Consider the following 22,561-nt stretch of genomic DNA (forward strand, 5'->3'; position numbering starts at 1 on the left):
TGGAAAAAGCCTAAGTGCCCATCGATCCATGAATGGATTAATAAATTGTGGTATATGTACACCATGGAATATTATGCAGCCTTAAAGAAAGATGGAAACTTTACCTCTTTCATGTTTACATGGATGGAGCTGGAACACATTCTTCTTAGTAAAGTGTCTCAAGAATGGAAGAAAAAGTATCCAATGTACTCAGCCCTACTATGAAACTAATTTATGGCTTTCACATGAAAGCTATAACCCAGTTATAACCTAAGAATATGGGGAAGGGGGAGAGGGAGGGGAGGGGAGGGAGGGAGGAGGATGGGCAGAGGGAGGAAGATTGGTGGGATTACACCTGCGGTGCATCTTACAAGGGTACATGTGAAACTTAGTAAATGTAGAATGTAAACGTCTTAACACAATAACTAAGAAAATGCCAGGAAGGCTGTGTTAACCAGTGTGATGAAAATGTGTCAAACGGTCTATAAAACCAGTGTATGGTGCCCCATGATCACATTAATGTACACAGCTATGATTTAATAAAAAATAAATAAATAAGAAAAAGAAAAAATAAAATAAAATAGTCATCATAGTAGTACTTTCCTCGTCGGATTGTTATGGAACTTAAATAAACTGATACATGGAAAACACTTAGACTAGTGCGTGGAGCATGATAAATGCTATATAAAGGTTAGCTTTGGTGGTGGTGGGAGCCAAAATTAATACTTTATTACTTACTAAAGTATTTACTAAAGCCGAGTTTCCACTAGTGTTACTTTTGGTGATGAACATTCTCTGGGCTGGACTAGTGCATAACAACATGTATTCATCATTATAATGTGATACAGAATGCTTTCATGGCCCTAAAAATCCCATTCTCTGCCTGTTTATTCTTTCCCCTCTCCCCCTGAACTTCTGGCAATTATTGACCTTCTTCATGCCTCTACAGAATGTGATAATAATTTGAATTTAACAGAACCTAGCCATTTTTAATTGGCTTTTTCCACTTAGTGATATGGATTTAAGGTTCTTTCCTGTCTTCTCATGGCTTGGTAGCTTATTCTTATCAGTGAATAGTAACCACTGTATGGACATACCACAGTTTGTTTGGGTTTTTTTTTGTAGAGACAGAGTCTCACTTTCTTGCCCTCCGTAGAGTGCCATGGCATCACACAGCTCACAGCAACCTCCAACCCCTGGGCTTAGGTGATTCTCCTGCCTCAGCCTCCCAAGTAGCCTGGACTATAGGCACCCACCACAACACCCAGCTATCTCTTAGTTGCAGTTCGGCTGGGGCCAGGTTTGAACCCACCACCCTCGGTATATGGGGCCGGCACCCAACCCACTGAGCCACGGGCACTGCCCGACATACCACAGTTTTTATCCATTCATCTACTAAAGGATATCTTAGTTGCTTTCCATTTGGGGCAATTATGAAGGAAGATACTGTAAACATTAGTGTGCAGGTTTTCTGGAGTGGATGTTTTCAGCTTCTTTGGGTGAATGCCAAGAAGTGCAATTGCTGGATCACCTAGTAAGAGTATATCCAAAGTGTCTTCCACAGTGGCTGTGCACTGTGCATTTCTAGCAGCAGAGCAGAGAAGGAGACTTCCTGTTGCTCTACATCCTCATCAGCATTTGCTGGTGTCAGTATTTTGGATTTTTGCTATTCTAATAGGAGTGCAATGGTACTTTCAATTTGAAACTCCTTGATGATATACAATCTTGAGCATCTTTTCATATGCTTATTTGCATGGAGAGGTCTGGTGTCCCAAAGGTGGCAGGGGGCACTCAAAGACTTAGGCCTTGATGTTCTAGAGACCCTTGGAGAAGAATCTTTTTTTTTTTTTAATTTTTTTATTAAATCATAACTGTATACAATGATATGATTATGGGGCATCATACACTCACTTCATAAACCATTTGACACATTTTTATCACAGTGGTTAACATAGCCTTTCCGGCATTATCTCAGTTACTGTGCCAAAACATTTACATTCTACATTTACCAAGTTTCGCAAATACCCCTGTAATATGCACCACAGGTGTGATCCCACCGATTCCCCTCCCTCTACCCACCCCCCGCTTTCCCACTTCCCCCTATTGTTAAGTTGTAGCTGGGTTATAGCTTTCATGTGAGAGTCCCAAATTAGTTTCATAGTAGGGCTGTGTACATTGGGTATTTTTTCTTCCATTCTTGGGATACTTTACTAAGAAGAATATGTTCCAGCTCCATCCATGTAAACATGAAAGAGGTGAAGTCTCCATCTTTCTTTAAGGCTGCATTGTATTCCATGGTATGCATATACCACAATTTATTAATCCATTCGTGGACCGATGGGCACTTAGGCTTTTTCCATGACTTAGCTATTATGAATTGGGCTGCAATAAACATTCTGGTACAAATATCTTTGTTATGTTGTGATTTTTGGTCTTCTGGGTATATGCCCAGCAGAGGAATTACAGGATTGAATGGCAGATCTATTTTTAGATCTCTGAGTGTTCTCCATATATCTTTCCAAAAGGAATGTATTAATTTGCATTCCCACCAGCAGTGCAGAAGTGTTCCCTTTTCCCTTGGAGAAGAATCTTGATCATCCAGGCTGGCCTTTGCCGTGGGAGCTGAACACACAGCAGCCCTACTGTCTTTCCCCAGCTTGGGAATCTGTCCTGGTAACCTCTCCACATCAGCAGGGATGGTGCTCACTTGCTCCTTTTTATAGCTGTGTCAGAATCCAGAGCTCACAGAAGCTGCCTGCTTAGCCAGTGCCTAGTGACTCAGAGGGAGGGGGCAGTGTGGCCCGCAGGCTGACCTGTGGCAAAAAGGGGATGCTGGGAAGAGGCCAGGACCCCAGCTGGCTGTGGCTTGCAGGGGGAGCTTTGATAGTAGGAGAAAAACTAGAGAAGTTTGGTAGATAGTCTTTTGAAAAAGAGCTGTTGGTCCTATTTTGCCAGTAAATATTGAGTGAGAAAATACTGAAGACACAGAGATGCCCTGTGCTTTTCAGCTTACCGGACTAATTGCAAAGGCAGAAAAGGAGCCCAGCACACTTATTGCCGGAGAACTCATTTCCAGAAAAGAAGCTGAACAAGAAGAGTCCATGATGCATTTGGCAAAAAAGTCAGTGACATGATGACTTAACGTTGTTTTCCATTTTTGTCAAGTCAAGAACTGTCTTCCAGAAGTGTCACGTATGATTGTACACTGCAGGACTCTGGTGGAAGGCTGCCAATCACACAGATGCCTCAATCTGGAGGAAGCTGCCCCTGCTCCTTCTCTCTTGGAGCAATGACCTTGGTCATGCTTGGGGATCCTCTGCCAACAGGATACATCTGCACAGGGGCCAGGATTGGTCATTCCCTGTGACCTAGGGTATTGCAAGCACAGAAGAGGATGCAGATGACCTCCTGAATGTAGATGGACCCCTTTGTGTTGCTTTTTGTCACTCATAGTTACAAAGACAGGACCAGGACTGATGAAGAGAAGAAAGCTTCTAATTCCATCCAGGTTATTAAAAAAGATAGAAGATCTCTACCTTTTATGACTGAGTAATATTCCATAGTATACATATACTACAGTTGATGGGAAAATTCTCACCTAATGGTACATTGCCCCAGCATATTACCCAATTCCTGGGTGAAGGACACAACTGCAGCTCAGACTGTAATATTACAAAAGCCAACTCTGTAGCCAAGTATTATATACCCCATAGTAATCAGAAATTTTAAAAATGCATTCTTAAGAGCCAGGAATGGTGGCTCACACCTGTAATCCTAGCACTTTGGGAGGCCAAGATGGGTGGATTGCCTGAGCTCAGGAGTTTGAGACCAACCTGAGCAAGAGCAAGATCTGGTCTCTAAAAATAGCCAGGGGAGGCCCCTATGGCTCAGTGAGTAGGGCACCGGCCCCATATACCAACAGTGGCAGGTATATGGGGCTGGCAGCCTCAGCCAAACTGCAACAAAAAAGAGCTAGGCATTGTGGCGGTCTCCTGTAGTCCCAGCTACTCAGGAGGCTGAGGTAAGAGAATCGCCTAAGCCCAAGAGCTGGAGGCTGCTGTGAGCTGTGACACTATGGCACTCTACCGAGGGTGACAAAGTGAGACTCTGTCTCCAAAAAAATAAAAATAAAAATAAAATAAAATAAAAAATAAAAATAGCCAGGCATTATGGCAGGCTCCTATAGTGTCAGCTACCTGGGAGGCTTAGGTAAGATAATCACTTGAGCCCAAGAATTTAAAATGGCTGTGAGCTACAATGCCACAGCACTCTACCAAGGGTGGCAAAGTGAGACTCTGTCTCAGAAAAAAAAAAAAAATGCATTCTTGTTTCCTTATCTGTCTACATCAAAAGCAGATGATTTTCGTCTTCTTCCTCACTGAGGGCAATGGTAATACACACATCATGATCCCCATCTTCCCTCCACACGTCCCCTCAACCATATAACAGAATCATCATACGCATCATGAAGTTGTTACAGAGCTTAAATGAACACACTTTTTATTTTTTTAATGTTTTAAAGGTTAGTTTTAATGCATTTGGTTTTAAAAAATTGATTTCATGAATGATCCCTTGCAGTTAAACTATGAGTCTTGCTTTTTTTTTTCTTTCAGATTAACATAAGGGTACATACGATTAGGTTACATTGTTTGCATTTATTAGGTCAAGTCCAAGTTGTAGTTGAGCCCCTCACCCAGGTGTGTGCTATAAACTGCTATGTTGTGCCCACTAGGTGAGAGCTCACCAATCTCCCTTCTTCCTCCCCCATCCTTTTTCCTTTCTCCTCCTCCCCCCTTCACCAGAATTTAATTATGTTACTAGGTATCTACCCAGAAGGAAAAAAAATCATTTTATCATAAGGACATTTACCCTCGAATGTTCATCGCAGCTCAATTCACAATTGCCAAGACATGGAAAACAACCCAAGCTCCCATCAACTCACAAATGGATAACTAAAGTGTGATGTGTGTGTTCCATGGAATACTAATCAGACACACAGAAAGATGGAGGATTAACATCTTTTGTATTTACCTGGAAGGATTTAGAGAACATCTTCCTAAGTAAAGTATCGTGAGAATGGAAAAGCAAGAGTCCCAGTTCTCAGTACTAATATGAAACCGGTAGATAAACAACTACAGACCCACACAAGGGAATGTATTTTTGAAAAGTGTTTAGAAGAATGTTTCTCTACAGGAAGGCATTTTGCTGCCCAGGGGACCCTTGGCAACATCTGGAAAGATTTTCAAGTGCCATAATTGGGGGAAGGGAGGGCTAAACACTCCATGATGCACGTGACAGGCTCCCTCAACAAACAATCTTCCAGCCCAAAATGTGGATAGGGCAGTGGGTGGAAAACCCTGGCCTGAACCACACCTGGCACAGGGCAAGCACCACTGGGGTTGGTTGGTTGTTGTTAAAATTATTTCCTATCAGACTGCTAGTTAGTGAGTGCAAGAGGACAACTGTGATCTTATGACACAGGCCACATGGTGGATAATTCTGAAAAGAAAGAAAAGAGTACATTTGCTGAATGTATTCATTGTTCCTCTGACCCCAAAAGACTTAATGTGGAAATTTGGGGTTGTATAAAAATGTTTCATTTTCATTTGAAAATAACAGAGCTTCCTGGGAATTTAAATTTATGACGTTAGAAGAAAATAGGCTATAGACTATAGACTATGTGTGGAATCTTCTGGCATAGATGATTCCAGGCACGGGAATATACCTGTTGCACATGATAAATGAGAGGCCTGCTGTGGCAGGTGTCTCTTAGGAAGGGCCCTCGCCCAGCCTCGGGAAGTGTTGGGAGCAGACACTCTCCAGCCCCCTGGGAGCCTCAGTTGTTAAGGTGAGTCATGCTCTTCCTGGGGTAGCTGTAGCTCATGACTAACTAGGATGATGGTTCCAGGGTCTGGCCATTTCCTCCAAGGTGGGGCACCTGCCCTGCATCCAGTCTGTGCTCCAGGCCACTCAGGGGAGCTGGCAGACGTGTCCTCTGTCTGCCAGCCCCCTGTCATGATCAAAGAGCTCTGTTTCCTTTCTCCTTCCCAGATATCACTGCCTGACTCATTTCCTCATCTCAGCATCTGCTTCCTGGACACATCACAGTCATGTGAGGTGTGAGAGGGCAGGCCTGCGAGCTGGAACGGCCTGGATCCAACCCCCAAATCCACCCCTGGGTCCTAGCTGTATGAACCTGAGCAGGCCCCACTGTGCTTGGTTTTCTCACCTGTACGATGGGTATTGTAATAATTCCTGTCTTGTTGGGTTACTGTCAGAATCAACCCAGTCAATGCACATGAGCACTCAGGAAGGTTGCTGGGAAGACAGATGTCCTTGTGCCAGCGTTAGCCATCTCTGACGTCTGCAGCCACCTGCTCTCAGAGCCAGCTGTCCCTCCAGTTCCCTGCTAGCCTCCCCTCCAGTCAGGCTGGCAGTGTCACCTCTGGGAATTAGACAGCAATCCCTGGGGAATGAATGGGTGATTGAATTCCTCTGCAGAGCTGACACTGTAATTCGTAGGCTGCCACAGCAAAATATCACAGACCTGGTGGCTTAAACACGAGAAATTTATTTTCTCACAGTTTAGGAGGCTGGGCGGCCAAGGGTCCACAGGTTTGGTTTCTCCCGACACCCCCTCCTTGGCTCACGGACAGCCGCCTCCTCACTGTGCCCGCTCTCTGTACGTGTGTCCCTGGTGTCTCGTGGGTCTTAATCTCCCCTTCTCAACAGGACACCAGTCCTATCACATTAGGGCTCACCCTAGTGACCTCATTTCAACTTAATTACCACTTTAAATATCCTGTCTCCAAACACGTCAGATTCTGAGGTGCTGGAGTTAGGACTCCAACCTGTGAAATAGGGGAGGATGATTCAGTCCACAACAGGGTCATTTGGTGCTAAGTCACTCTTGTTCCCTCTGCACACTGAGAGTATCTTCTCACCCTGCCCAGAAGGGCGCACATGGCTCTTCCTCCTCCAGTGTGTTCACTTACACCGGTGGTTCTCAACCTTCCTAAGGCCGCGACCCTTTAATACAGTTCCTCATGTGGTGCTGACCCCCAACCTAAAATTATTTTCGTTGCTACTTCATAACTGTAATTTTGCTACTATTATGAATCGTAATGTAAATATCTGATATGCAGGATGTATTTTCTTTGTTACATCGCAACCCACAGGTTCAGAACCGCTGACTTAAATCTTACTCTCAGCTAAAGGGATCTCTTGTACATTAATAGAGACAGGCAAGGTTGTTGCCCGCAAAATGAGCTTGGTGCAGTGGGCAAAAGTTCTTTTCCAACTAATTAGCCTGGGGTAGCAGGTCCCTCCTGGCCGCAGGACACTGAGCCTCAATTTTCTCATCTGGAAAATGGAGGCAGGAGTCCCTTTGTAATAGGTTATTGTAAGGATCAAATATCAATAGAATGATAATTATCATTATGTTCACATAATGATAACTATCAGCCACTATTATTATCATCACCACTATTATTAATGTGACTGTTTCAGAACAGGTTAAAGACTGATCATGGAAAGCTCCTCCCTAGCTTGAGGATTGGGTGCAAGCATTCCTGCCTGACGTCCGCTCTGCCCAGTTTGAGGAGGAACAAAAAGACAGGATTTGAATATGCTCAGCTTTTGTCTCAGGGAAAGAAAAAAAAAAAAAGGAAAAAGAAAAAAATATTAGAAGAACCTAAATTTTACCATGAATGTTGGTGATATTTAAATAAGATTTAAATTCATACGGCATTTAAACAGAAAAGAAGGAAATGGCATTAAATTCATATAAGTGCCGGATTATGTAACCAGAGTCAGAAATATTAACTCTATCCCTGGAATAGAATGGCGCGACTGGCTGCAAATGGATTATGAAGGGCGTTCAAGAGTTTTAATAGATCATCTCTTCGAACTGTCAGCATTGTAAAGTGGTAGTTAATAAATTATTTGACATGTACAGTTAGTCACACTTTAACAAGAAGTAATGAACAGGTCTTGCTGGCTCACCTAGACCATTAGCTTTCTCCAGTTCGTTTCTAGAAGGGAGTTTGGAATGTTTAACAATGCAGTGTGATGAGCAGGGCTGTGGAGCATGTACACCAGGGTGCTGGAAGGAGCAGCTCTGCCCCATTTGGCTCTTGCAGGAACACATTTCGGCTTGTCTCTGCAGCCCAGGCTGTGTTTGGAGCTTGAATCCACACTTGAGGGACTAGGCTTGTGTCTTTGCAACTGAATTCCAAACCAGCTAAGGTTACAGTTTCTCAAAGTTTAGGTGAGCTTAGGTAAGATTCCTGGAGCCCAGGTAACCTTACATAAGGTTTCCAGAGAGCAAGAGACCTTTGGTAAAGTCCCTGAAACCTAGGTGAGCCTCAGAGCCCAGATGAGGTTAGGTGAGGGCCTCAGAGATGAAATGAGTGCTTCATTAAGGGCTCCAGAGCTCAGGTGAGCTCAGGCAAGATTGCTGGAGCCCAGGTGAGCTCACTAAGTGCCTCGAAGCTGAGGTGAGCTTAGTTAAGAGCCCCAGAGTCCAGGGAAACTCAGCACCAGCATCCATAGCAGTTAGGCAGTGTGTACACCAGCTCCACAAAGGACATCTGGTCGGGGTGCACCAGCATCCACCAGGCTGGACAGCATGTGCCCAGAGACCACCTTTCCTGTCACTCGAGCTTCTCATCTCTTGGGATGCTTGTGAACTGAAGGAATGTCAAATGCAGGAAGAAATGGGGAAGGATGAAGCTTCTCCCTCCCTGGGTTAACATGAGCACATGTATCAAAACACCAAAGAAAAATCAGCTATTAAAATGCTGTGTTTTGAACTACCTCCTCTCTGCCTCATTTCCCTCATCTGATGGATGGCACAATTGATCAAGATGGCCTCCAATGTTCATTTCTGCCCTACCATTCTAAAATTTGAAAGAGCAGCCTAAGTTAATGCAACCCAACGTTGATTAAACAAAAGGAAAAAAGGACACATATGAACCCACAGAACTATAAATGCTAGAAGAACCTGCTTCAGGCATGGCTGGATCCAGGCACTAAAGTAATGTCATTGCAACGTGCTGTTTTACCATCACTCAATTTTTGTGGGCTTTAATCTCAATTAGATTCTTTATGTGGTATCTTCTCTCAACTCCAGTGTTACAGCCACCCAGCTTACCAACACTCGTAAAAATTAGACACCTCTGTCCGAACACCTTCAGTTACAGTCCCATTACAGCTCCCCTGGTGTGGGCCACCTGCTTACTTTTATATTAATCACTGTGGTCAGGGGGGCCGCAATGGCCAGGCTTGAGTCGTGCCAGCCCTTGGGGACCAGGATTTGGCCTCAGTAGAGCCACGTGATCCTAGAGCAGAGGTGGGCAATTGCCCACAAGGGGGCAGCACGTGCTTATGAAAAGAAAGAAATGCAGGCTGGATAGACCAGCCACGTGGACCCACCACATACCTATGCACCCCGGATGATCAGAAAGGTGCTGGGGGAATCCCCTGGGCAGGCGTTATCAAGTATGTTGTCTACGGCTGTATTTCAATGATAACAAAACCGACTAGCTGGTGGTCAGTGGCTCCTTAGATCATGAGCCAATAATTCTAAACAAAATCATCTGTAAAACACTCCTTCCTGCTGGGCAGACCAGGGCCACGTCTCCCACCTTGGCACACCCTTGATGTGCTCCCAAAGCCTGCAAACCCCTGTCAGAGATACGTCTTGGACACTTAATAAGGGATTGTTTGATTGCAAGTCACAGAAACCTGTTCAAATTCGTAGGAGCAAAAACAGAGAAAATTGTGGGGTAGTTACAGGAGGCTCTAAAGAAATCTAAGAGCGGGGAGAGAAGTTGGATTCCTGATGGACTGGGTGTGAGAAGCAGGTGCGGAAGGCACCGTGGCAGGTGGCTTTTCTCTCTGCCCACTTCTCCCTCTCTTTTTCTCTCTCCTCCTGTCTCTCCGCCTCCCCTCTCTCTTCTATCTCTCCCTTCCTTCCTTCTTCTCTCAGCCCTCTCTCCCTCCCTCCCTTTCTCTGTCTCCTCCCTGTCTCCCTTACTCTTTTTCTCCATCTTTGCCTTTCTGCCTTTCCCCTTCTCTCTCTCTCTCTCCTCCACTCTACCCCCTCTTTATCCCTCCCTCCCTCCCACTCTCTCTCCCCTTGTCCCTCTGCCTTCCTTTCTTCCTCCCTCCTCTCTCATAAGCTCTCAGTGCCCACTCCCTCCTCTCAGGGAATGCATCAGCCCTGCTCCTCCCCCCAGGCTGGCTTTCTAGACTCCATTTCCACCTGGCTGGAGCCTCATTTCTTCCTCTCTCTCTCTCTCTCTCTCTTCCCAATTCAAGGACTTGATACTAGTGGGCTTAAGTCTCCGTGTGCCGATTCCAGGTCCCTGAAAGAAAGAACCCCAGCACTCAGCTTCATCACTGTCCAGTCCCCTGTGGCCCCGGGGCCTGGAGCAAGAGCTGGGTGGAGCCAGCCCCTGGCAGGCGGGAAGACAGTGGGAGCCGCGGCTGGGGCAAGTGCCTCCCAGAAATCTTCCCACAGAAATGGGACTGGAGATGCTTCGTGTAGATAGCTGTGGCCCTGCCTGCTACAGAGTGGGGAGAATTTCTCTAGCACCTTCTGCAGAACCCAAAGCAATATTTTTCGTGCTCTCTGCACAGGCTGGGACATATCTGGTGGCAACATGGACCCAACAGGGCTGTGAAGGCAGCACTTATAACCTGCAGCACCCGTGCTTAGTCACAGTGCCACCTTCCAGGCTGGAGTCCTGGAGGGAGGGAGCCACCAGGGCCTAGAAATGGGGGGATGCAGCTTGAAAGATACAAAGTAGCAGAGATGTAACATGAACAGCCTACAGAGCTGCGGTGTGACAGTAGCACTGTAGGTAATCCAATTGTAGTTATGGGATTCACAGACTAGATTTTAGCTGCTTTTGCCACAAAAAAAAAAAAAGAGTGGGTAACTATGTGACATGATGGGCATGTCAATTTGCTTCAGAGAGGAACCCTTTTACTGTCTTTATGTCTCTCATGACATCACGTTGTATATTGCAAATGTACCCAATAAAATTTATCTGAAAAAACTTTTAAATTTCTTAGAAATTAAATTTGCAAGAGCACATGATTCGTGAGCCTTGAAATCCCTAGGCATTTATCCCCAAACTTCTGAGCACATAAACTCAGTAAAGCCCCTTTATTCGCCCAAATATTTCCCTCATGAACCTTCAGTCCTTGTATCCTGCTCAGATCCTTCCCAGCCTTACCCAAATCTCCGGCAAGGCTGTGTGGTTCCTCCCTGGTTTTACTTCACCGGCATACAGTTTGCATCATTAGAAAGTCATGCGCGTTAGGAGGGGGCCATCCCATAACTTGAGCATTCAGGAGCCACCTGTGTGCAGCCTGTGTGTTACAGAGACCTCTGCCCCGTGGTGCAGACCTCAATTACCTTCTTGGCTCGTTTTGCATTTGTAGGAGTTAGAATCTTCACAGCTGCATCCTCATTATCTTATCTGTCTTCATCTATCTTACTCACCCAGTCGTAACCTACTAAATCCATTAATTTGATGCATTCTATTTTTCATTAATACAGGAATTAGAATATGTGCCATAAGTATTATAGCAGTCAAGATAAGCTCAGGGAAAATAAGGCAACAAATAACCTAAAATCTCAGTAACCTAAGAAAGGTATAACTCTTGGGCACGCTCCCTGCCCATGGTGGCTTTGCAGGGAGGCCCTGTTTATCATGGGCACTGAGAACTGCCAGGGGGCAGCCACCACCTCAAACAACACCAGGAACCAAGCCAGAGAGGAAGCCAGCTCTGGACAGCTGCATTGGAAATTGTCTTGCTGTAAGGAGACAACACCTGTGACTCCTGGTCACAATTTATAGGTCCAGATGGTCACGTCACTATCCACCAGCAAGTGAGTTACAAGGATGAGACTACTACGCTCCTGAGGAAGAAAAAGAAATCATTACCAAACAGTTCTACCGACTGTCTCCATGTGCAAGATGCAGACTGTGGCTATGCAGGGATAACTGGAGAATTGTAGATGTTTGCCTTTATTACTTGACCTAAACTACACTATATATGCACAAACGTGTGCACGTATGCATATATATGCACACCCCTAAATCCACACCCTGCACCCATATGCCCGGAATTGCAGTTCCAAGTCCTGGGCACAGGCAGTCTCCACTTACCTCTAGTAAGAACAGGCTGCACAGGCTGCCGGTTAAGACCCGCTGTTTCTCTGTTCAACTGCCTTATCTTTTTACCAAAGTCTAGTTCCCACTTCCCGTTACCTGGAAGAATAAACACTGAGTTAAAAAGAAAAAGATGAAGGCTTAGTTTTACACTCCTAACTATACCTAGTCCGTCCAGGCACTCGCTTCCTCCAGTGGAAGGGGATTCGGACGACTTGCTTGCCTGGGATGAGCTTGAACAAGTTCAATTCATTAAAGAGCCTGTTTCTCTGAAAACTAGGCATATCAGTATTTTCAGTGTTTCAGTATTTTTCTTTCTTTTTTCCTTCTCTTTCCCTCTCACTTTCTCTCTCTCCCTCCCTCCCTCTCTGCTTCTTTCCCTCTTCCCCTTTTCTTTCTTTCAAAAATTCCACTCTCTTGTGCCAAGTCAGCCCGAGTTAGAAATGGAAGACTTGAAAGAGAAAAAGCCCTAGATTACAGACTCTCTGGCCCCTGAAGGAAGGAACTCCATGGCCAGGCCACAAATTATAATAAAGGCACCGGAGCTTGTAGCTTGTTCCATTCAGCTTTTCAATCAGATTTAAGTACTTTTGCTATTGGCAGATATGGTGGATGACAAACACCTCCAACTGGTAAATGGATCTGGGTCCACATTTCTCTGCAGGGTTGCAGATCACCCCCTGGAGACGAGGCCCGCACAATAGCCTGTCTTGTGCATTTTGTATCTGCTGCCTCAACATGAATATAAAAGGCACCTTCACTGGAAATGCTTTTTATGATGTTTGAACAACCTAGTAATTTCTGCTTTGCTTTTCCTCACACCACTTTACATGCTAACGGGCATTTTCTTCCTTTAACAAGGCAGGCTGCAAAGGAACACTCAGGCAGGAGAGACGCAGCGGGGACCCACTTGGGCTGAACCTGGTCTTTGCCACTTTCCAGCTGCGTGTTTTGGGAGAAAAGTGATTTAGTATCTCTGGGCCTCAAGTTCCTCATCTGTGAGATGAGGATAACAATAATAGGACCGGCCTCCTGGGGTTGTTTTGAGCACTGAATGAGGTGATGCATGGAACGTGTTTGCTCTAACCCCGATGAGCACAGGGGCTTCGGAAATGGTGATCCCCATCTCCCACCAAGCCCACTCTTCCCACTGGGGCACATTCCAGGTCCACAGAGCATCCTTCTCTCTCTCTTACAGCCGCAATAGCAAAGTACCACAAACCTGGTGGTTTTCCAGGGCAATAAGAACACATTTATTGTCCCCTACTTCTGAAGGTCAAAAGTCTGGAATTTGTTTCACTGGGCTGAGATCAAAGCATCGGCAAGGCTTATCTCCCTGCAGAGGCTCCAGTGGGATCCGTTTCCTTCTATTTTCCAGCCTCCGGAGCCATCTTGGCCCCTTCCTCCATCTTCAAAGCTTCTAGTAGGTGGTCACAGGGCCTCCTACTGCTGAAGCCAACTCTCTGCCTCCCGCCCTACTATGAGAACAGGTGGATTACATTTAGGTACCACCCGAATAATCCAGGTTAATCCCCCGTCTCAAGATCCCTAATCCTCTATGGTAGCCCAGACAGGGAAACAAGCTAAGTGTCCATCAATGGAAACAAGCTAAGTGTCCATCAATAGATGAACAGATAAAGAAAATGTGAAATATAAATGATTCAGCCTTTACAAAGCAAGAAAACTTAACCATTTGTGACAATGGAACCTGGAAGATACTGTGCTGAGTGAAATAGACCAGACCCAGGATGATACAGATACTAGATCATCTCACTCATAGGTGGAAACTACAAAAGTCAAAGTCATAGAAGCAGAGAGCAGAATGGTGGGGACTGAAGAGGTGTTGGTCAAAGGCCACTAAGTTTCAGTTACGCAGGTGAATGCATTCTGGGCATTGGATGGACAACATGGAGACGGTGACTGTATTTAATAATATTGTATCCTAAAGATGTACCAAGGAAGTAGCTATTAAATGTTCTCAGTGTGCACACACAGAGAAGTAACTACTTGAGGTGATGGATATGGGAACTAACTTGAGAGTGGACATGAGGTAATTAGTTCACATTATACGCGTGTGTCAACACATGGGGCTACACATCTGGTTGAATATGTGCAGTTTTACCTGCTGATTACTATTTTGGCAACAAAGCGGGGAAGGGGAAGAAAAGGTCCTTAATTTAGTCACATCTACAAAGTTCCTTTTGACAAACAAGGTAACATGCATAGGCTCCAGGGATTAGGATGTGGATATCTTTGGGACCAGTATTCTGCATACCACGTTCTCCCAGAGTTTCACCCCCGTTCTTGTTTAGGAAGAGGATGAAAGGACTCGTGGCCCTCCCTGGAAAGCTGGAGGACAAAGGCAAGACCACAAAGTCCTCTCACTGACCTCTGTTCTTCTCGTAAATGTTGGCAGGGAGAAGGTGTCTTGTGCAGCTGAGATCCTGGGCTCGGGAGCCAGACCCCCAGGGCCGACCCCTGGCTCTGCCATTCCCAAGGGGACCGCAGACAACTTTACTGTTGGTTTTCTCGTCTGGGTACAGGAACAGCAGTCACACCTACTATTGGGGTTGTCCAGGGATGAAGAGATTTACATGTCCGGGGTTTGGGGAAAGCAGAGCTGCGACTTGGATGTGAGAGCAGGAGGGCAGGGGGGTTACGTGGGGAGTGGTCCCAGACGCAGGGTGAGGGGGTGAGCAGCAGGACAGGATGTGGGGAAGAGCCGGCAGGAGGTGTGTCACCATCACAGGCTGGTCAGCAACTTGTGTGAACCCCACTGAGCCCCTGTAAGGAGCCGTGCTGAGTGTGCCTCCGCACCTGAAAGGGAGAGCCACCTGCAGAGGATTTACTGAGGACCTCTCAGGCTGTTGTGAGGGAGTGAAGAGGGCAGGTGGGAAAGGAGAGGAGCTAAGCAAAGCGGTTTTGGGCGAGGCACCACTGGGTCCCATGCAGAGCTCTGGGGACCAAGACCGGGCTGTGCCCCCCAGCAGTCAGTCACTGGGCAGAGAAGCAGGGTGGTCAGCACATAACTCCCAGGTCACTCTGAGGGACACAGCTCTAGTCCCCTAAGTGTAGTCTTCTCCAGAAGATGCAGGGAAAGTTGTCAGCAGCACGGCTACATCCCCTGGGGGTGGAGGTGGTGAACCAACAACAGGAAGCCAGGAGACATGGGAGAGTCAGATGGCATCTGCTACGCTCCTCCACACACCCGTGTACCCTGAACAGCCCCGTACTTCTCGCTGCTCCTCCCCTGCTATTCCATGGCTATGGAGTAGGGTGAACTATCTCACCTGTTGGCCCCCCATGTCTCTCATTCCTCTTCACAGGTTTCTGACAGATGTGACTACGTCTTTGTCAATGGAAAGGAAATGAAAGGCAAGGTGAACGTGGTGGTCAACTTCACCTACCAGCACCTGAGCAGTGCCCTGGAGATGACGGTGTGGGTGCCCCGGCTCCCACTGCAGATTGAGGTCTCAGACACTGAGCTCAATCAGATCAAGGGCTGGAGGGTGCCTATTGTCTCCAACAAAAGGTAGGTGCGTCCTTCAAACTCTAACAGAAACCCACGTGGAGTGTGTTGAGGCTGAGAAGGGAATTCCAGGGGAGCTCCTTGCAGGCTCTCATGTATCTTGAGGACCGAGTCTCTTGCTGTGTCTCATTCTGATGTGCTGCCCCGTGTCATCCTCCATCAGACATTTCTCCTAGGGCTCCAGAGGTCTGTCCTGTCTTCTCTGTAACTCTCCTTCCCAATAGTCCCAGCAAAAGTCCTGGAGTGACATCTTATCTTCGCTTGGGTTGGGTGCCCCATCCATATCTAGCCAATGCATCCAAGCAGTGTACAGAGCGGCTGGCAGGACTTTGGGGCCAGAGGAGAGAGAGGAAGAGGCCAACGCTGCCTGCACCAGTGTTTCAGTTCCAGAAGAAGGGAGAGTTGACCCTTTTTGCTGTGAACCTAAAGGGGCACACAACAGATGTCCACTTGAGGGACGTACGCACAGACATTGCCTGCCCTGAGCTCTGACCTCTGAGCTCTTCGCCTTGGTGTAAGGAGATCTGAAGCTTGTCCTCTGCGTGTTTGATACGCTGCTCTGATAGAGTTTGATAGAGTTTTGAGAGTCTCCATCATCCGCCATCAGGGCAGCGCCATGGAGTTGTGGAAGCTCAAGAGTTCTGCTCATAGACCTTGTCCTCTCGGAGGAACCTGTGCGTAAGGATTCCTGCCCTGGGGATCGTCAGAGCGCCAAGACTGAGTCCCTGCATAGGTAGACAAGGAAATGTTCCTGCAGCCTGTGCGTTCAGCAGCAGTGGAGAACTGGCCCTTATCTGAGTGGTAACATTTATATCCTACCCCCTGGAAGGAGCTTTTATGAGCCCCTGAACAGAGGATACTTCAAGACCAAGGCTGTAGGTCTTGTGAACAGCTAGAAGATGGTTTCAGCAATGACCTTTCTTTAAAAAAAAAAAAAAAAAAAAAAACACACACTTTATTGTACAGCATTTTTAGGTTCACAGCAAAATTGAGTGAAAGGTACAGAGATTTCCCATACAACCACCTGCCTTCCCCATTATCAGCACCCCCGCCTGGGGGTCCACTTCTTACAATTGATGAGGCTGCACTGACACATCCTTATCCACCAAAGCCCGTAGTTTTATCTTAGGGTTCATTCTTGGTGTTGCACATTCTGTGTTTGGACAACTTCCTGGCCTGTGTCCACCATTACAGTCTCATACAGAGTAGATTCCCAACCATAAAAGCTCTCGGCGCTCCACCTGTTCACCCCTCTTCTCCCCAACCCCTGGCAGCCACTGATCTTTTTACTATCTCCACAGTTTACCTTTTCCATTGTGATATTGCTGAAATCACACAGCGCAGCCATTTTAGATCAGCTTCTTTCACTTAGTAATATGCATTAAAAGTTAATGCTTTAAAAATGACCTTTTCCTTCATCATGGGGGTGTTTGCTGTTGAGCTGAGAGGCTGAATTAAGGAGGACTGTTGACACCGCGGGGAAGGAAACTGTGGGAAGATTCACAAAGAACTGGCCGAGTCTGCCAGGGTCATGTTTCAGATGCTGTCACAGCTGTCCAGGTCAGATGCAGCAGCAGAGAGGGGAAGAGAGGTGAGCAGAGCCACTGTCCTGACAGACACCAAGGAGGGCCACACAAAGGCCAACTGCATATGAGGGATCAGACAGAGGGAGAAGCTGGCATCTGCCTCCACCGGACCACCCGGACTGGTCTGCCTTTCTTGTCCGGTTCTGCCTTACCTTGGGCCCATGACTCGCTTCTTAGGGTGCTGGCTTACCAGGATATACTAGTCATATACAGCTCTGTCATATTAGTTATCTGTTGCTGGATAATTTAGCGGCTTACCCCAAAACTTGGTGATTTAAAAATTATACCAAAAACTTAGTGTAGCTTGAAAGAATAACATGTTCCAGTTTACACTCTCTGTGACCCAGGAAGTAGCTTTGTTAAGTCCCCTGACCTGGGTCTCTCCCAGCCTGTCATCCAGGTGTCGGTGACTGGGGTCTCCTCTCCAAACTCACACCAGGAAGAGTCCAGGTCACTCACAAGGGTAGTGGCAGGTCTCAGTTCATCACCAGCTGCTGGCCAGAGATCACTATCACATTCTAGCCACATGGACATCCCCGGGGGCAGCTCCCAGCATCACAGCTTACTACATCAGAGGGAGCAAGTGAGCAGAATTGAGGGCAGAAAACACAAGACAGAAGAAACAGTCTTTTAAAATCTAACCATGAAAGTGACCCTCTGATCACTTTTGCTGTAACTTTTTCATTAGAAGGAAGTGTTTAGGTCCAGCCCTCACTCAAAGGAAGGCGATTTCACAAAGTAAATACCAAGGGGTGGGGGGTCTTTAGGGACGTCATGAGCTCTGCTTGCCACACCAATCCATGCTGGCTGATCAGTACTCATGCCCAACCAGAGGTCTGGACATCACCTCTGCAGGGTCAGCTGCCACTTCCTCAAAGGCAGGGCTGGCAGCTCACTCACTTCTGCAGCCCCTCACAGCCGCCCTACAGGTGCCCTTCTGTTAACTTGACCCATCCTCCACAGGCCTGTGGGGGACAGCGAGGAAGAGGACGACGAGGAGAGAAGGGGCCGCGGCTGCACACTGCAGTTCCAGCATGCCATGGTGCGGGTCCTGACACAGTTTGTGGCGGAGGCGGCTGACCCGGGGGCCCACCCAGCCCACCTGCTGGGCTCAGACTGGCAAGTGGACATCACGGAGCTGATCAGCGACTTCATGCAGGTGGAGGAGCCCAGGATTGCCACACTGCAGGGGGGACAGGTGCTGATCGGGCAGGAGCTGGGGATGACCACCATTCAGGTAAGAAGCCCCAGCCAGGCCTGGCCATCCCCTGTCTCTGCTCAGTGAGAATTCAGCTGCTTGTCACTGTGCAGATTTTAGGCGTGGTTGGCAGCACTTTCTTGCTGAGCCACTTGTCCTTGCTGAGTGTCCCTGCCTAGGAGCTTCCATCCTCTCAGGATGCTGTGGCCACTTCTGCCACACCTCAACCCCAGGCCTGAGGAGACGCTGAGCATCTCAGAAATGTGTCAAGGAAAAAACGGTATTATGGCTCCATCGCTCTTGTGGGCCCTGCTTCTAGGAAGCAGGGTATGGAGAGGCCAGCATGCAGCAGACATTCTTACGACATAGTGTTCTGGGAAGCTTGCAGGAGCTGGTCATTTGCCTTCCATTTGAGAATGTAGGAGGACTCTATTTCTTCTCTATCCAACATCTGCCCATTTCAAGGCAAGGGGATCATCTCACTGGGCAACCGGGGAGGTGTCTAAGGCACCTGTGCATGAGGAGTACTTACAGCTGTAACTATCGTGGCTCATAGATTTAAAACATCCATTCTAAAAAAAAAAAAAAAGAAAAAGAAAGAAAGAAAAATCCATTCTGGGAAACTGGCTGGTCTTTTTTAAAGATCATTTTATTCAAGGAGGAAAACAGATAGGTTCGGGCTTTAGACCAGAAGCCACAAGCTTCAGTGATCCCTAGAACATAAGAAGGTAACATCAGTGAGAGGAGCAGGCTAGACGTGGGCTGAAAGTGATGACTGATTTCACACAGCAATAGAGAGACAATAGGGAGTGGTGAGGACTGCAGTGAAGTGACGGTCTGCTGCTTGTATCCAGATTCTGCCCAAAGGAAATGCAGGCCCAGTGTGGCCACATGTTACAACTTTTCCAGAAAAGTTAGAAATCTGTGTTTTTATATGAAATCTTGTGGCTTTTATAAAATCATATTCATTAACTGTATTTTTTTTTTTTTTATTGTTGGGGATTCATCGAGGGTACAATAAGCCAGGTTACACTGATTGCAATTGTTAGGTAAAGTCCCTCTTGCAATCATGTCTTGCCCCCATAAAGTGTGACACACACCAAGGCCCCACCCACCTCCCTCCTTCCCTCTTTCTGTTTCCCCCCCCATAACCATAATTGTCATTAATTGTCCTCATATCAAAATTGAGTACATAGGATTCATGCTTCTCCATTCTTGTGATGCTTTACTAAGAATAATATCTTCCACGTCCATCCAGGTTAATACGAAGGATGTAAAGTCTCCATTTTTTTTAATGGCTGAATAGTATTCCATGGTATACATATACCACAGCTTGTTAATCCATTCCTGGGTTGGTGGGCATTTAGGCTGTTTCCACATTTTGGCGATTGTAAATTGAGCTGCAATAAACAGTCTAGTACAAGTGTCCTTATGATAAAAGGATTTCTTTCCTTCTGGGTAAATGCCCAGTAATGGGATTGCAGGATCAAATGGGAGGTCTAGCTTGAGTGCTTTGAGGATTCTCCATACTTCCTTCCAGAAAGGTTGTACTAGTTTGCAGTCCCACCAGCAGTGTAAAAGTGTTCCCTTCTCTCCACATCCACGCCAGCATCTGCAGTTTTGAGATTTTGTGATGTGGGCCATTCTCACTGGGGTTAGATGATATCTCAGGGTTGTTTTGATTTGCATTTCTCTAATATATAGAGATGATGAACATTTTTTCATGTGTTTGTTAGCCATTCGTCTGTCGTCTTTAGAGAAAGTTCTATTCATGTCTCTTGCCCATTGATATAAGGGATTGTTGGCTTTTTTCATGTGGATTAATTTGAGTTCTCTATAGATCCTAGTTATCAAGCTTTTGTCTGATTGAAAATATGCAAATATCCTTTCCCATTGTGTAGGTTGTCTCTTTGCTTTGGTTATTGTCTCCTTAGCTGTACTGAAGCTTTTTAGTTTAATGAAGTCCCATTTGTTTATTACATATGGCAAACAGAACATACTGCCCTATACACAAGTGCTTGCACCTTACACAATATGTGAAGAAGCTTAAAGATGAGAATTTCTATAACAAATTCGTAGGCTAAACTCACACTAATGCCTGGAAATTCAGACTAAAATGAGAAACTGGTGTTAACCACTCACCCTAAGTGATAATTTATGTGCAAAGAGGAAATGACACAGTATTCAGAAATCAGGTATTAGGGAGGCAGAAACGGGCCAGCTTCCCACACACCTTAAATAAGAATTAAGGCATCTGTTCCTGTGAGCCTTAGTTCTTTAATTTATTCTCACTGCGTCCTCCTGAATTACAAATTCACTTGTCCACTTTCTGCTGGGCACTGCGTCCTCCTAAATTACAAATTCACTTGTCCACTTTCTGCTGGGCACTGCTTCCTCAAGCTCACTGCCATGTGAGTGATCATAATCAGACCCAGAAACAGAAGATGGTATTTGGACAGAAATATACACCTGGGATTCCTGGTGCCCCGGGAAAACAGTTCTCTTGACATCTTCATAAATATCACCAAAACTTGAAGAGAGAAGTAGACCAGGGAAGCAGATGAGTGGAGGATGAAGCTCATTTCATCCAGAAGGTTAAGGATTCCCAGAAAGCAGCCCAGCTGCTCCCAAGGTGCAGCGCGCAAGCTTCTGGTGCCGCATGGCATGACTGAGATGCTCCAGGGACCCACGAGCTCCACCTTCCAGTTGCACGTGGGTTTCATGTGGGAGGGAGAAATGTATAAACATGGAACTAGTATATCAAAACCAGCATTCTTTGGTGATATGAAGATGTTCGAAATGTCATTTCAGCAAAATAAATAATATTAAGCAAAACACACCTTATGGAGCGGCAGGGAGCTCTGTGCTGCAGAATTGTCAAGTTAGCGCTCAGATGAGAACGCGGGTTCCTCCTGCAGAGAGCGGGTGGTGCCTGCTGGGAAATGGAGCTTATTTGGGGCTCCAGGGAAGGCAGAGCCCACCTGGCCCTCCCTCCGCACCTGCATGCTGGCACGTAACAAGCACATGACATTTTCTCAGCACGATGTATGTTTTAGAAGGAAGCATCTGTAGGAAAGGCCTGTTCTCACTCAGTCTGACTCATTTGTCAGCCCATGTCCCTGTGGCCTCGGGCGACCCTGGTGCTGTAGGAGGGAGTGCAGAGACCACCGAGCCTTCCCTTGTTATGTTGGTTCTGCCCTGCAGATCCTGTCTCCTCTGTCAGATGCCATCTTGGCTGAAAAGACCATAACTGTGCTGGACGAGAAGGTGACCATCACGGACCTTGGTGTCCAGCTGGTGACAGGACTGTCACTCTCCTTGCAGCTCAGCCCAGGGAGCAACAGAGCCATCTTTGCCACTGCAGTGGCTCAGGAACTTCTGCAGAAGCCCAAGCAGGTATGTGGGCAGGGCCTGCTTGGCCCTCTGGGGGGGTCACACCATAGGGATCTCCCACCATGGAGGTCACACACATCAGGTGGGTCTCATACGAGGTGGGTCACACACACTGGGTGGGTCTCCTATCAGGTGAGTCTTATAAAAGAGTGGCATCACCTGTCAGGTGTTTCTCAATCTGCAAAGGACACCTGTGATGCAGATGGCACTCTTCCTCACGGTTCCTAGCTCCTTCAAGCAAAGATGCACAAGATAAATGCATAAACAGAGATTGCAACAATTAAAAAATTATGAGTTCCACAGGACAGAAGCCCCGGGGGAAAGGGCCCTACCCTCCATCCTCCCCTTCACAGTCAAGCAGGTACACTCAGGTCCACGCCTCCATCCCCGTCTTGGCCCACAGGTGGCTGGACCTCCCCAGCCGTGGGAGGTGATAGGAGGCAGGGTATAGGCTCAGAGGAGATGCCCCCTTCTGCTGCAGGGTCCCTGCAGGAGCTCAGGGACAGTCTGTGCTGTGAAAAGAGGTTACAGGGCATTGACCCCACACCAGTGATTACGTCACCCAGGCAGAAATAGAGAGCCAGTCATGGCTTTATTTTAGTTGTGTTGTGTTGTTATGTTTTACGTTATGTTATTTGAAACCAGTGCATACTAATAGTGTTCAACGTCTGTATGCAAGTGGGCGCTG

At 46.8% G+C, this 22,561-nt stretch overlaps 1 protein-coding gene across 3 annotated transcripts in view; it reads left to right on the forward strand.

Moving 5' to 3' along the window:
• The window catches only part of TMEM132D (transmembrane protein 132D), a 742,271-nt gene that overhangs the window by 713,832 nt on the left and 5,878 nt on the right, over positions 1-22,561 (forward strand). For all 3 annotated transcript variants that reach the window (XM_053589948.1, XM_053589947.1, XM_053589949.1), the window contains 3 exons: positions 15,494-15,699; positions 18,246-18,519; positions 21,685-21,876. In XM_053589948.1, the coding sequence (XP_053445923.1) occupies positions 15,494-15,699; positions 18,246-18,519; positions 21,685-21,876 (672 nt within the window). The remainder of the gene's footprint in view (positions 1-15,493; positions 15,700-18,245; positions 18,520-21,684; positions 21,877-22,561) is intronic.

This window comes from Nycticebus coucang, chromosome 4, assembly GCF_027406575.1.
Source record: "Nycticebus coucang isolate mNycCou1 chromosome 4, mNycCou1.pri, whole genome shotgun sequence".
Classification (NCBI taxonomy): Eukaryota; Metazoa; Chordata; class Mammalia; order Primates; family Lorisidae; genus Nycticebus; species Nycticebus coucang.